The sequence below is a fragment of the Harpia harpyja genome, chromosome 4 (genome assembly GCF_026419915.1).
Source record: "Harpia harpyja isolate bHarHar1 chromosome 4, bHarHar1 primary haplotype, whole genome shotgun sequence".
NCBI classification, from domain to species: Eukaryota; Metazoa; Chordata; class Aves; order Accipitriformes; family Accipitridae; genus Harpia; species Harpia harpyja.
In genome coordinates this window covers 55,404,120-55,418,049 of record NC_068943.1, presented here as the reverse complement: position 1 = coordinate 55,418,049, position 13,930 = coordinate 55,404,120, and the positions used below count along the sequence as shown (strand labels likewise).

Here is a 13,930-nt window from a genome sequence, read left to right as displayed (position 1 = left end):
CTCTTTTTTTTTTTTTTTTTTTTCTCCCCCCTTTTTTTTTCCTTTTTTAAGATTTTTACCAAATGAGTTGCACATGGGATATTCTGATAGCAGCACTTACCAGTGTTTTGCAGGGCACCTTCTCCTGTCATATGGCAGGTGTACATTCAAACCATGTTAGAGGGGAGCTTCCCGGTAGACAGAGCAGCAGAGGATGGCTATTGGTGTCCAAATGGGCTATTACTGCCTAGAAAATAAATTCAGAATAGGTGGCCAGATGGTTCTTATGATGGAAGTGTGTACCCAGCTAGAAAGTTCATAGACCTCTGAGTGATTCTGAATTTCTAAAGAATATATGGGTTTGGTGGTACTTTTCTTTAAGGAGTAAGGTGGTAGAAAGCAATTTCATTAAGTATGTTATCTCCTTGGTCTTTCATTATATTTCATCTCAGTAGGGTGATGAATGGAAAAAGATTGTTTTATAAATTATTCTGTCCAAAGCACATCCTGACCATGTAATAGGAAAGCTAAACACATGCAGTACTCCCTAGATTTGCTTAAGAACTGAAGGTGCTGCCATCTGGTAGTTGTGCTCTGTCCTGTTGGCAGTGTTGGATTGACTTCAGTTTTCTCATGCAGCACTATTTGTCTTTTGGCTTAAACTTTATATTAATTTTACATTGTATTTATGCTTTTAATGAAAAAAAAAAAGCTGTTGTGACAAACTAGTACTTTTGTGTGAATAAAAGGAGTAGAGTAGCTCTTTAAAGACTAAAAAACATATTTTTGATGTTAGTTGGTCTCAAGGTTGTTTCAGAATCTTTACCTACGAGACATGAAGTAAAGTAAGCCTTGGCACAACTTTCAGTATTTTTATTTTACTCTTTTAAAAAAGGTATACTAAAAATACATAACTCAAAAAATAGGTGCAATGTTCGTGACAAAAAGATGAAACGATATATTGACCCTGTAGCAGTTAACACTTATTCCACGGCAGAAAGACCTATTAGTTTTGGACTCGAAGGATAGTGGGAAACTTTCCAGTGTGCATCAAAAGGGACTGAGAGATAGTAACATTGCACAGACAGTGTCTGCAGCTTTGGGGTTGGGGGAGCTGGCTGCTCCATGGTTTTGGTTTGGTTAGGAGGGAAAGGGGGAAACATCATGTGTTTGGATGGCAAGTACATGGAGCAAGAATCAGTGTTGGAAGGTTGGTTAGCTTGTTTGTGCTTTATGGAGGGGTGGGAAGCAAAATCAAGTCTTTCATCTAGCATTTATCTTTTTTCCTTTTGAAATGTGGGCAAGAGGTTCCTCCTAGAAGCTGCAAAGTTCTGTGGTGACTAACTGGTTTCCTAGCTGTCAGGACCTCTGCTCCTACTAGGCCCTCACCAACTCCACTTTTCTCTAGGAAAGCAAATCAAATCAGAATATTCTCAGGGACAGTAAAATTTCTATTTGTAGAGCTGAAGATACGGGTAGCCCTGACATTCTTAATCTACCTTTCCTTGGCATATGGTTTCCTCAAAGAGAGGCTTCCACGAAGCTGAATGGAGGATTAATTCAGGAAAACTTTTTCTTTTCCTGTTTTTGTGCTCCCAGGCACAATTTCCCCCAGATGTGGGTTCATTCAGCTTGTAAAGCTGACAGACTAATCGAATTCAATTAAAAGCTTTCCAGTGTTGTTCTTTTTTGTTTGCTTTTTATTTTTATGTTTCAAAAATCTAAACCTAATCCACTGTACAATCTGGACTTAATGTAAAATATGATGTCGGGATATAAAAATGTAACAAACTGTACAAATAAGTTCTGTGGTTGCATTTGAAAATATTAAATATTCTTTGATCTTTTTATTTACTAGCGTTTGTTCTATGGCTAAGAACAAGGGAGATACAATTATAAGAATTCACTTGGAAGTTTATCTGAAGTTGTCTTGACATGGCAATGTTATCCTTTCATGTTACTTATTAGGTAGCATATTTTAAACACTATCATCATAGATCTGTCTTGTTTTTCTTCTACATAAGGCAGCCATTGGTGTAAGTAATAAGAAGTAGTCAGTGTAAAACAGCATCTGTATTTGCTCCATCATATAAAGTATGCAAATAAACAGGATGCAAGTAAAGGCTTTAAGAAGGGTTTTGTTATATGTGGTTTGGGTGTTTCTGTAAGTGGAAATGTACAGATGCTAGTGTATAGTGGTTTGGGGTCTTTTGTGTGGGAAACGTGTTTTTCCTTTTATAGGAAACGAGGTTTTGTACAGGAAATGTGTTTTGGACAGCTATTTAAGCATAGCTACTTGATAATGTATCGATAGATATTGACTATCTGCTTATCCCCTCTTGTATATTTTCCTTTCCGTGCTGAAAAACTTATTGGGATATTATGCTTAACTAACTTTTTAAAATAACAGGATCTATAAATTTCATGTGGATGCAATGAAGCCTCACATTTTGCACCTGCAATTGCATAAGGGTTTATTAGGCATTTAACTTTGATTTGTGGGATAAGTCAAGCCTATGCAAAAGGTTAATTCATAACTTGGGTCAGAAAACTAATTTACACAAATCAGGTCTGTTGTAGTTATAATGAAAAAAATTGATTATAAGATTCATGATAATCATGATGGTGCTAATATTTCTTCTGTTTCAGTAACAAGCTTCCTCTCTTATGCCTCTTGGCAGCATCCTTGGCCTCTGTGCTTTTTATTGTATTGTTACAATGATGTGCTGATAATTCAGACTGATCACTGTATAAGCCATCTCACTCATAAATGATGCCTGCCTTAGAGTGGACCACTGGCTTGCTTTGATTGCAGTATCTCACTAAACAGTCAGTGGATTCTTCCACTGAGGAAATTTGCTACTGTGCCCATCATACAATGTTGCTTTTACACTGTCATCCTATCCCACTTTTCATTTAGAAATTTTCACAGACCTGGAAAAATGACTTGGGTCTCTCGGTCATAAAATGAAAAATAACCTTCCGCTTGTTTTTCTTCCTTTTTCTTTTTTGTATTTTATTTAAACTTATGAAATAATATCTCCAAAAATTGTCAGTTACGTTTTGGGGGAAACTAACAGATTTGAAAAGAATCTTTTCTTCTTGAAGTGGTAAAGTACAGTTCTAACCAAAATTGTTCTGAAAGTAGGAAGATGTTCATATATCAAGCAGGAAGGCCGGAGATCAAAGTTTTAACAGTAAAATGAAAACCTTTAAATGTTTTTAATTAAATCTCATACTGTAATTTAACTGGAAACAAGACCACCTAAGAGCAGACACCAGGATACCCTTATCAAGAAAGCAATTACAAGAAGCTGCCTCTGAGATACAGAATGTCTCTGATGCAATGAATTGTGGTTACAGTCTCAAATCACTTGCTGCTCGATTGATGCAGGTTATTCTTACTGAACTTTTACATCTATACTTTTTGTTGTCTGTTGCCCTCATTGCAAGTTACACATTTTTGCAGTAGTTGAATCGTTTAAATGGGATAATGTACATACTAAAACTTAAATATGTAGTTGGGTGCACTTAGAGGAAGCTGTAATTTCTAAATGCCAGCAACTTCTATGTTGTGAGCTTTATATCATAGTAGGAATAATTTCTAGTTCCTAATTTAATAATTGTTTAACCATTATATTGTCTGAGCATTAATGAATCACTTGGTGAAACTTGTAACTCATGAGGGGAATGAAGGCCAGCACTCGCTTCCGTGGGAGGGATGGCTGGAGTGTAGCTTGAGCTGGTGAGTCCCTGTGATTGCTACTTTCTGCCTCAAGCCTGTGTAAATGCTGTTATCAGCCTTATTGCATTTTGGAGTTTCACTGAGGCTCTTTTTTGTGTTTTACCAGAGCCCACTCAGCAGCTCTGAAAGTAGGAAACAGTAAAGTTTGTAGAAAGATGCCTCTGACTCCTTTTTGTTGTTCTGTTTAAACACTGCTTTAGCCACTTGGCCCTGTATGAAAGCAGTTGATATATCTATAAGTGGCTCTTGCTGTAGCTCAAAATTGACAGTGTGAATGAAAACACAAGCAGTTTTCACAGTATAAAAACATGTGCAAGGGGCAGAGGAGGAAGTCATTACTTCTAATGATAAGTCAAAGTATCTTTTTGCAAGCAAATGCGCATCAGTGATAAAATGCGCCTCAATATAAAGGATCTCTAAGAGATTTTCAGTGTCACTGAGTTATGATAGAGTTATAAGCTGAAGTTTTGTGTACACAAACACATGTGCCCCCTCTCTGGCTTTTGCTCTCTGGCTGAAATATTACAGAGCCATCTCAAAGGCCTGCTTTTAAAACTTCTCCATGGAAAAGATGCCTGTTGACAGAAACACAATTGCTCTTTGGGTCCATTTATTTGACAGTTGGCAACAAATATTTTAGAGGAAGTCTATGGGGGTTTTTTTAGGTGGACAAGTAGGTTATTTTATGCAGAGAAATTTCTTCTTTGCATCCTGATCATCGCAGTTGCCTTATGCTCTGAAGTGTTAGTTTCTCTCTGTCGAATACTTTATTGTGTCTAAGATTTCTGTAAGGTGTATTTCTGTATGCAGTACTAAACTTTTTTTGAATCTCCCTAAGAAATAGACTTATTAAACCATGGAATGCCACAGTTATTTTTCTTTTGTCTTCATGCTGGATATTCCTTTCTTCTACTTTCAGTGTGCTGGGTCATCTGCTTTACCTTTTCTACCCATCTGTCATGGTCCTCCTCTTCATGTGTTAAACATTAATGCAAACAAAATTAAAAAAAAACAAACAATCCTAGTTGTTCGCAACTTTTCAAGTTGCTTTGTAGTTTGCCCTCAGACTTCAGTGATGGAACAGCTTAATTGTTCAATACTTACAAGCTTGCTTTGTGTCCTGCATAATTTTGCCTCTCTTCTCTCTGGATAATACTGTCTTGACTTTCCACAGACTCACATTTCAAGACTTCCTCCTGGAGCCGTGGCAGGACAGTCTGTGGCAATAGAAGGAGGAGTTTGCAGGCTGGAGAGTCCAGAAAGCTGAACAGCTGATTCCTCACTTCATTGCAAAGAATGTGAATGACTTTTTGTACAATAAGTTTTTTGTGTTTTAACAGATGTTGGAAATTCTACTCTTGTTTCATACCCCGTATTGCAACCATGTGCACCATAACTTGAGACAAGTGCTGCTGTAGTTTATGTTCTTACCCTGTGAATGGGGGTATGTGCATGTTCATTTTTCCCCTGATAAAATAGGAACTCTTCCCAGTTGTGCAAAGATTATGTATGATTAATGATTGCGTTTTCATTGTTTTATATTTGAAAAATAATAGGAAGTTCAAAAAAAATTTTTTAATTTAAAGATATGGTCACAATTGTCATTCATGGTCGAAATTTAAAAGTAACAGGCCTCTGAAGTGGCTATATAATTATGCAAAAAATGATTATGGTTTCTAAGTTTCTCAGTGGTTTAAAGAAATCCAGTGGTGGTTTAAACATGGGTTGTTTTTTTCCTCCCCAATAAGGAGGAATTTTTTTTGTCAAAGAATGGTTTCAGTGAAACAAACTAGAGCAAAATTAAGGCTAGAATTGTTTTTAAATAGTCTTATAGGTCATATCTCTGTTCCCAAACCAAGATGTTAATAGCTTCAAGCTGTATGTATTACAAAAAGCTATATGAAGATGATGTATCGTAACGCAGTCTTTATGTATAATGGAATATTACAATGTAAATAAGAAAACAAAGTTTATGGAAAGATTCGCTATTATTCTTCGCTTCTGTTTTAAATCTATTTTTGAGAGGTACAGAAATTGAACATATTACTGGATGCGAAGTGCAATGTGTATTAAATGGATGTTGGGAGGTCTGATACTAGCTTTCTTATTGATAAAGCAACTTCCTAAAGTCCAGCCACAGCATGGGTATTTATATAACTGTGTGTAATATGTATGTACTGTGCATAAATTTACTGTAATTCTTTTTATACCTTCAACAAAACTGCATTATAAAACAATGTAATCCTTGTCTGCCTTGTGAAGCATTGGCAGCTGAACTGTCTTTTGTCACCAGTTCTGATAATGTTAGCCAGGTTGCCTGAGACCTAAAAGTGAGTTCTGACATCTAATCTTCCATTCAGTACTTTTTTCTTCATAGCACTGGCAGCAATAGAAGACTTTTGTAATTAATTCATTGTTCTGATAAGTATGCCAAAGAGAAACTAAAATAGTTCATCTTTTTCCCTGGTGGATATTTGATAATTCTGTTTTCAGAAATAGTGGATAAATAGATATTCAGACTGTATTCGCTTAATCAGGCATTGTACTTGCCTGTTTTGTAATGTTGTGCCTGCCTATAACAGACATACTTGACTGATTAAATGGTTACATTGATTGTAGTACCAATCTTTCATGGATAAAAATCTTAATAAATTTTTTTAATAGCCTGAGTTCATTTTCACTGTTATGTTACAGCATACATTGAGATACTGTCATCTTTGTGTGGTTTTTTAATTGTGACATCAGTGTAGTCCTATAGTTGAAGGTAATTCTATACAGCCCTCTGAATAATGAGAAACAGAGGCTATCCAGGTTGCAGAAACACAAAGTGGACTGCATCTCTGAAATAGTTTGTGCTATCAGATTGGATCCTCAGCTGATACACTCATGGTCTGATGAAATGAATACCTATACAGTTTTACACTAGCTGAGGCCTTGCAGTGCAGACTACAATGCTTCAGAAATGTTCCAGCAAAGAAGCTGTGTTGTCAGAGCCATTAAATTATTCTAACATGCAGCATTAAATAATTGTGTGGGAGCTTCGCTATATAGCGAGTGAAAAAATTGAAGATCGTGTATATGGGTTTGTAAGTACCCACATTTGAAAATGGCATTGGTTTTGGAAAAGTTAAGTAACTGTTAGCCTACTTTCATTCTAAAAGTGCTTTTCAGTGTCGACTTCATAGAAACTTTGGCATAAATTCACTCTTTCATGGAATAAGCATGGCAGAATGGCTTGTAAAATGTGTAAATTGATAAATTGTTTCTTCCCCTTACTTGCTTACTATCTCTCCATGGAGATTTGGATTCCAGCATATAGTGCATGGGAAAAAATTATCTCAAAACTGTATTTGTATGTATACATATATATATATATATATAAAATCATAACTTGAACAGCAAATAACATATTTTGCTTTTACTTTGCTTTCGTGTCCATATAATACTCCAAATTTTTTTTTGCCAAAAAAGCTAGGCTTCAGGAAGCTACTTAGGAATCATTGTTTCAACTTGAGCAGTGTCCCTTTTCATTGTCTAATGTTTCTTCCTTCTGTCTGGGTAGAGTAAAAAGGAAAAAAAGGATTCTCTTGTCTTGAGAATCACAAGCAAGATGCAGAGCACAAACCAGGTACAGAGCTGACCACCTACCTAAGGTACTTGTGAGAAGAAAACTGTATTAGCACTTATGTATTTCTGTATCAGTAATCATGAAGACTGGCAGGAGCACTTAAGCTAATGAAAGATCTTACACTAACTTAGTTGTGGGTCTAAGTCTGCTACCAGTTCTATTTTGGACTTAAAAGGGGCTTATGAAAAAATAAATGGTGAGGACACACTTTGCAATGACATGGTCTCTAAACTCTTGTACACGATGAGTAACCATTGCCACTGGCATAGAGATACAGTCCAGGAGGAAATTACACAGCTGACAGCAATAGTTGGCTAAAATTGTAAAGGAAGGGCAACCAGATGCAACGCATATAAATACAAACAATTTGAATACTGTTGATTTTTATACTCAAACACACAGTTACGTGTCCTAGAGTGTTTTGTAGCAGACAGGTTGGTGCCAGAGTACAGTCTTCTGCCATAATAAATTTCACTGCTAAAAGCTTGTAATAGCCTAAACCAAACCTAACATATAGCCCATTCTTTTGTCTTCCTTTGCTCCTTTACCTTTATCTTTGCTTCTGGACCTTAACAGTGTGGCCCTGCAATGAGTGACTTCAGAGGGCTGCTGTTGAGCAAGTCACAGAGGAGAGGCCTGTTTGTGGCAGGTTGACCCTGGCTGGACACCAGGTGCCCACCAAAGCTGTTCTATCACTCCCCCCTCCTCAGCTGGACAGGGGAGAGAAAATACAACAAAGGGCTCATGGGTCAAGATAAGGACAGGAGGGATCACTCACCAATTACCGTCACGGGCAAAACAGACTCAACTTGGGGAAAATTAACTCAATTTATTACAAATCAACCAGAGTAGGGTAATGAGAAATAAAACCAAATCTCAGAACACCTTCCCTCCACCCCTCCCTTCTTCCTGGGCACAACTTCACTCCCGGATTCTCTACCAACCCCCCCCAGCGGCGCAGGGGGACGGGGAATGGGGTTTACGGTTGGTTCATCACATGTTATTTTCTGCCGCTTCATCCTCCTCAGGGGCAGGACTCATCACACTCTTCCCCTGCTCCAGCGTGGGGTCCCTCCCATGGGAGACAGTCCTCCACGAACTTCTCCAACAGGGGTCCTTCCCACGGGCTGCAGTTCTTCACAAACTGCTCCAGCATGGGTCCTTTCCATGGTGTGCACTCCTTCAGGAGCACACTGCTCCAGTGTGGGTCCCCCACAGGGTCACAAGTCCTGCCAGAAAACCTGCTCCGTGGGCTCCTCTCTCCACAGATCCACAGGTCCTGCCAGGAGCCTGCTCCAGCGCAGTGTTCCCACGGGGTCACAGCCCCCTTCGGGAACCCACCTGCTCCGGCATGGGGTTCTCCGCAGGCTGCAGGTGGATATCTGCTCCACCGTGGACCTCCATGGACTGCAGGGGGACAGCCTGCCTCACCATGGTCTTCCCCACGGGCTGCAGGGGAATCTCTGCTCCGGCGCCTGGAGCATCTCCTCCCCCTCCTTCTTCACTGACCTTGGTGTTTGCAGGGTTGTTTCTTTTACATGTTCTCACTCCTCTCTCCAGCTGCCGTTTTTCTCTGTCCCAACTTTTTTTTTCCTTCTTAAAATGTTATCATAGAGGTGTTACCACTATCGCTGCTTGGCTCGGCCTTGGCTGGCGGCGGGTCCATCTTAGAGCCGGCTGGTATTGTCTCTGTTGGACACAGGGGAAGCTTCCAGCAGCTTCTTACGGAAGCCACCCCTGTAACCCCCCCTGCTACCAAAACCTTGCCACACAAAGCCAATACACTGTTACACTAAAAAAATGTTTAGAGGTGATTTGAATTCCATTTTGTGTATTCTGTAGGTATGAAGAGTATGCATCTCTGCTTGTGAATCAACCTCTGGAAACACTGTGAAATACAAGATTTGACTGAGGAGGAGGAAGTGGCCTGATTTAGGGAAACTGCAGCTGTTCACCCGTAAAGGACAATACGGAAGATGCTGTGAAAGGAGAAAGAAGCCTAAGAGGAAGCAAAGCTAGTAAGGCTGTGGTAACTGTTATTGTTACTTAAAATGTAAGTTAATAGCAGAGTCTAGAAAAAGAAGCCACAACTATTGGTTATTATGGTATTACAGGTGAAACAGGTGCAACGTTTCACAGTGGCATGTGGTAATGCTGCAACTGGACAGTCTGCTCAGTTTTGAGCAGAATGATGCAGAATTACACAGGAAGTTCTAGAGTATATATCTACACATTTTAAAAATGAAAACTTGGAATTCCACCATAATTTCTGTTTCTTCTGGTTGTTATGAGAGTCATTTACTTTGAGTCAACAAGATATACTAGGAGTTCTAGTGATTCAGTGGTAGCAGGATTCATTTATTCAAAAACATTGAATGGCACAGAAAGCTTTTATAGTGTTATGTTTGCAAATAACACTATCTGCAGTCTATATGCAGCCCTATTTCAAAAGCATCTCCTGAATCTCAAAAGGTTTGCCACTCTTAACTGTATTTGGACCTATGCAATTCTAAGTGACTGCAATCCCAAGTGACTGCAATCCCATCCTGTAATTCAGCAGAGAGGCACCTTTCAGGTTAAAATATGACTTAGGAAAGAATCTGATTTTCAGGTCAGCTTGATTGGTAGGAGAAGGCTTAGCAGAGAACTGGAGAGTTGAAGGGAAAGTTTATGATGTGGCTAGGTAAGGAAATAAAGGCTCTTGTTAGAAAGGAGAGTATACAAAGAGACTTCTTTAACAGCAGAGAACAGGAATTGGTGTAAAGTGGGTAGAGGGAAAACAAAATTATTTTTAAGGAAAGAAGAGAAAGAATAAGAGGAAATAGTTGTGAGAACTTCCAAGAAACCTGGGTAAGAATTGATATATACTTCACAGTGCTAATAAGGCTCATCTTCCAAGGGAGGTTTGAAGAGGTGAAGGAATATAAACTGTAACCTTATACCTGGCCAGGTTTTTCATGTGAAAGACTCAATTTTGGTTTATGGCAAAGTGAGGACAAACACACAATTTCTGTGGCTTTTAGCATGGAGCGTCAGCAGAGGTTTTTGTAGATGCCTTGCAGGTGAGTTGAGAAAGTGCCACTGCCTCGTATCAGAGTCCAGATCTGCCAAAAAATGCTGAGAGCCTACAACTTGCAGGAAATTGTATTGAGATTTTATATGGAAGCTGACATCACTGATAGCTTGTGGTAAAGGACTCCTGTAGTGGGTCTAAAGATAGCAGTACTCATTAATAAAACTTACCTCTTTTCTTTTTGCTCATTTTTTACAGGAAAGCTTGAGGGAGGTTGTTTGGCTCCAATCGCCCTGTACTTGATTATTCATTCCATTACGAGATAATACAGAAATAAGGAGGACTTGTACACTGACTTTTCTTGGTTTAGGTCCTCTAGTGACACAGCATTTATCTTCCACATAACCTGGGTAATAAATCCCCATAAAGACCATTAGCATCACTTAATGGTGATTTGAATGCAATAAATGTCTGTCTTGTTGCCCACTCCTGTCTGCCTAATGAACCAAATAAAATACATTAACGAACACATGAGCAACAGCTACAGCGAGACCTGCTTTCCTATGGTTTTGTGCCTTAACCTCACTTACCTTAGAAGTCTCCTCTGTGACAGCAATGCAATGCACTTATTTTATGTCCTATGCTCCTTTACCAACTTTTGAGTTCACAGTTCCTTGCAAGGTACTATCCTGCTCTTCTTCCCGAGTTCCCTATCCTAGTACAGAAGTGTCAGCTACCCCAGCTTCTCTGCCTCCAAGACTTTTAGCCAACCCTCATGTCCACATATATCTGTTACACAAGAGACAGTGTACGTGAGTGGTGACTGTGTATGTAGCTCCTACCTCTTGGCTGCTGGTCTCAAGAGTTGCCTGTAAGCCCCAGGCCGTACTTTGTGCGAGCCTCCCATAGGCAATGAGCATCTGTCAGATCTGTAGTCCTCTTCAGCTTTGTAGGAATTTGCTAACGAACGCAAGAATTGCTGAAACTGTACAGATGGACAGCATGAATGTGTAGGCATGGTTTCCTTAGGGTCCAGGCTACAAGAGTTCGAAGCAGCTGCTTTTCCTTGTTTCTTAAACAGCATGAGAGACACGGAGAGCTATGTTCACCAGTCCCTTGAGGGTGAGTGTGGGGTGTAAATGTGGCAAAGCTGGCAGGCTCCAACCTCCTCACAGTGTAATCATCCCAGAGAGAAGAGCGCTGTGAAGTTACAGTGTCAGCGCTCATCCTGGAGTTTGTACAAGCCTCCTAAGGACCATGGGTGTCATGTCCTCGCATGGTTAACCCCCCGAGGCTCTGCACCTTCAGGCACGCATGGCTGTTCCTATGCACAGTGTGCAGGTGTATGTCGGTCAGACATCCAGGTGGACTTACAGAGGAGGAGCCCCCATAGCTTATCATCCTTCTTGGAGCCTATCAGCTACAATATAGTGATAGATATTTAGGGCGCAGTTTGCCCAATTTATTATACTCAGTTATATTGCTGTAAATATCCACATAGACCTACAGAAAGAGACCAACTAAACTCATTTTTCTAAAACAAAAAGCCTTTCAAAGTTGTTAAAATGCAGTTTTCAGAAAGCACCACATGAAGGCCAGTGTTTGAGGTGAGGTCCTGTCCTCTGTGAGATCACTTGGAGCTCAGCCGTCAGCTTCAGTGGAGCCGGGACATCACCCTTGGAGGTATTTCTCTTAGAGGACTCAAACGCTGCAAGTCCTTTAATGTCAACACTGGAGACTTCGGAAACGAGGTGGTGCAAAATGTTTTGATGACTCATACTTATTTTTTGGATTATCTGGGAATATCTGGTGGATGTGCAAGGCTTGAAAAGCCAAGTGGAAGAACCAAACCGCAGACTCCTCTGGGCAAATAATCTGATGCAGCCAGGCGATGACTGCTCCAAAAGGAGCTCTTCACTAGCCAAGGGCTCTCAGCATATTTTTATAATTTCAACAGTTTTCCTAAAGGTAATCATTTCTGCAGCCCTGGTTTCACTTCGGGTGTACGTGTTTGAATGGTACAGACTACATACCATCGCAACACAAGCATGAGCGAGGATTTCGGTTTGCTGCGATACAACTCGCCTGTGGCAAAACCACCGTGTTCAAGGTTAAGTGCCAATAAACCGCGATACCAGCCTGGATTGTAACATCTTTGGTACGTACCGTACCTGCGATAGAAATCCTATTAAACATATTTTTTGAATTGTTTTCTTAAAATGTGAGTTGTATCTGACTGATACGGCTGGGCAGTGTGATGCTGTGCTGGAAGTCTCCTGGCCCCACTGCCCGTGGGCCAGAGGAGATTCAATTTAAAATCGAGATCAAATTGTCCGTATTTGAAAATGTTGCTGCTTCACTTTTTGTGGCTAAAAGCAAGCTCTTTTGTCTGTGGTGCTGTCTTGTGTGGAGGGGCTGGCGGGGGGCTGTGAGGAGAGGCGTGCCTGCCCTGCCCCAGCTGCCGCAGGTTCCGGCCGGTTCCGGCCGGTTCCAGCAGGGGCAGTGCAGGTCACAGCCCTGCACCTCAGGGGAAGCAGCTTCAAGAGAAGGGAAAAGAGCACCCGGCAGCGAGGGGTGAGGAAAAAAAAGGTGAGAAACAGCCCTGCGAGCCCCTCTTGCAGGAGAGGGTGGAGGATTTGGGGGCGAGGGGAAGGTGTGTTTTAATTTGCCTTTGTCTCTCACTATCCTAAACCTATTTTAGTTGGCAGTAAATTAAATTACTTTTCCCCAAGTTGCGTCTGTTTTGCCCATGATGGTACTTGGCAAGTGATCTCCCTGTTATAAGCTCAACCCATTAACTTTTTCATCTTAATTTCTCCCCCCCCCCCCCCCCCCCCCCGCTGTGCTTTTGAGGAGGGAGAGGGAGAGAGCAGCTGGGTGGGCACCGGCAGCTGGCCAAGACCAATGCACCGCAGGTGTCAATTACAATTGTACCCAGAATTCCCCTCAGGACTAAAAGTAAAACTTTGCAGGAGATATTTTCTTCTGGTAGGTTAGTTTTCTCTTGGGCTAGTGAATTGATTTTTTGTGCCCTGCAGCTGCATGATTGTTAGAGCTAACATAAAGGAAACAGAGGAGCGTACAGCTGGAAGAGGGATGGGGAGGATGGGATAATCTGCTTTGGACTGTTGTTAAATCAGATCAGGTATAAAATGAAACTGCCCCTTCACTGCGCTCACTCTGATTTTTCATCTTGCTGGATGTTGCTCTTACCACTTCCAGTCCATCTCTGGAAGTAACTGCTATAATGCACTATGGATGTTGTTGGGAAAAATTTGCCATGTTTATAAAATCGTATTTGTGTCTAATTTTACAGGAATCAACTCTAGTTAAGTGCAATTCTCAATCCGATGAAGAAACAGTTTCTAAAGTTTGGAGGCTAGTCCTTTTGAAAGGCATTGAACTCCTCTGGGGAGATAAGAGCATGCCAAGTCTTGAGGTAATTAAAAGTCAATGTTGTGACATGATGGCCTTTGAAACTAATACTGTGTGTGTGTGAGGATGGAAGGGAGATTGTTTCGAACCCCATGTTTATTGTATTAATGTGTCGTGTAATGTCCATGAA

At 40.5% G+C, this 13,930-nt stretch overlaps 1 protein-coding gene across 1 annotated transcript in view; it reads left to right on the top strand.

Moving 5' to 3' along the window:
• The window catches only part of TASP1 (taspase 1), an 89,400-nt gene extending 83,007 nt beyond the window's left edge, over positions 1-6,393 (top strand). Inside the window, 1 exon segment of the mRNA XM_052784109.1 lies at positions 4,899-6,393. Coding sequence (XP_052640069.1) covers positions 4,899-4,991 — 93 coding nt within the window. The 3' untranslated portion in view covers positions 4,992-6,393.
• Positions 6,394-13,930: the final 7,537 nt, after the last annotated feature.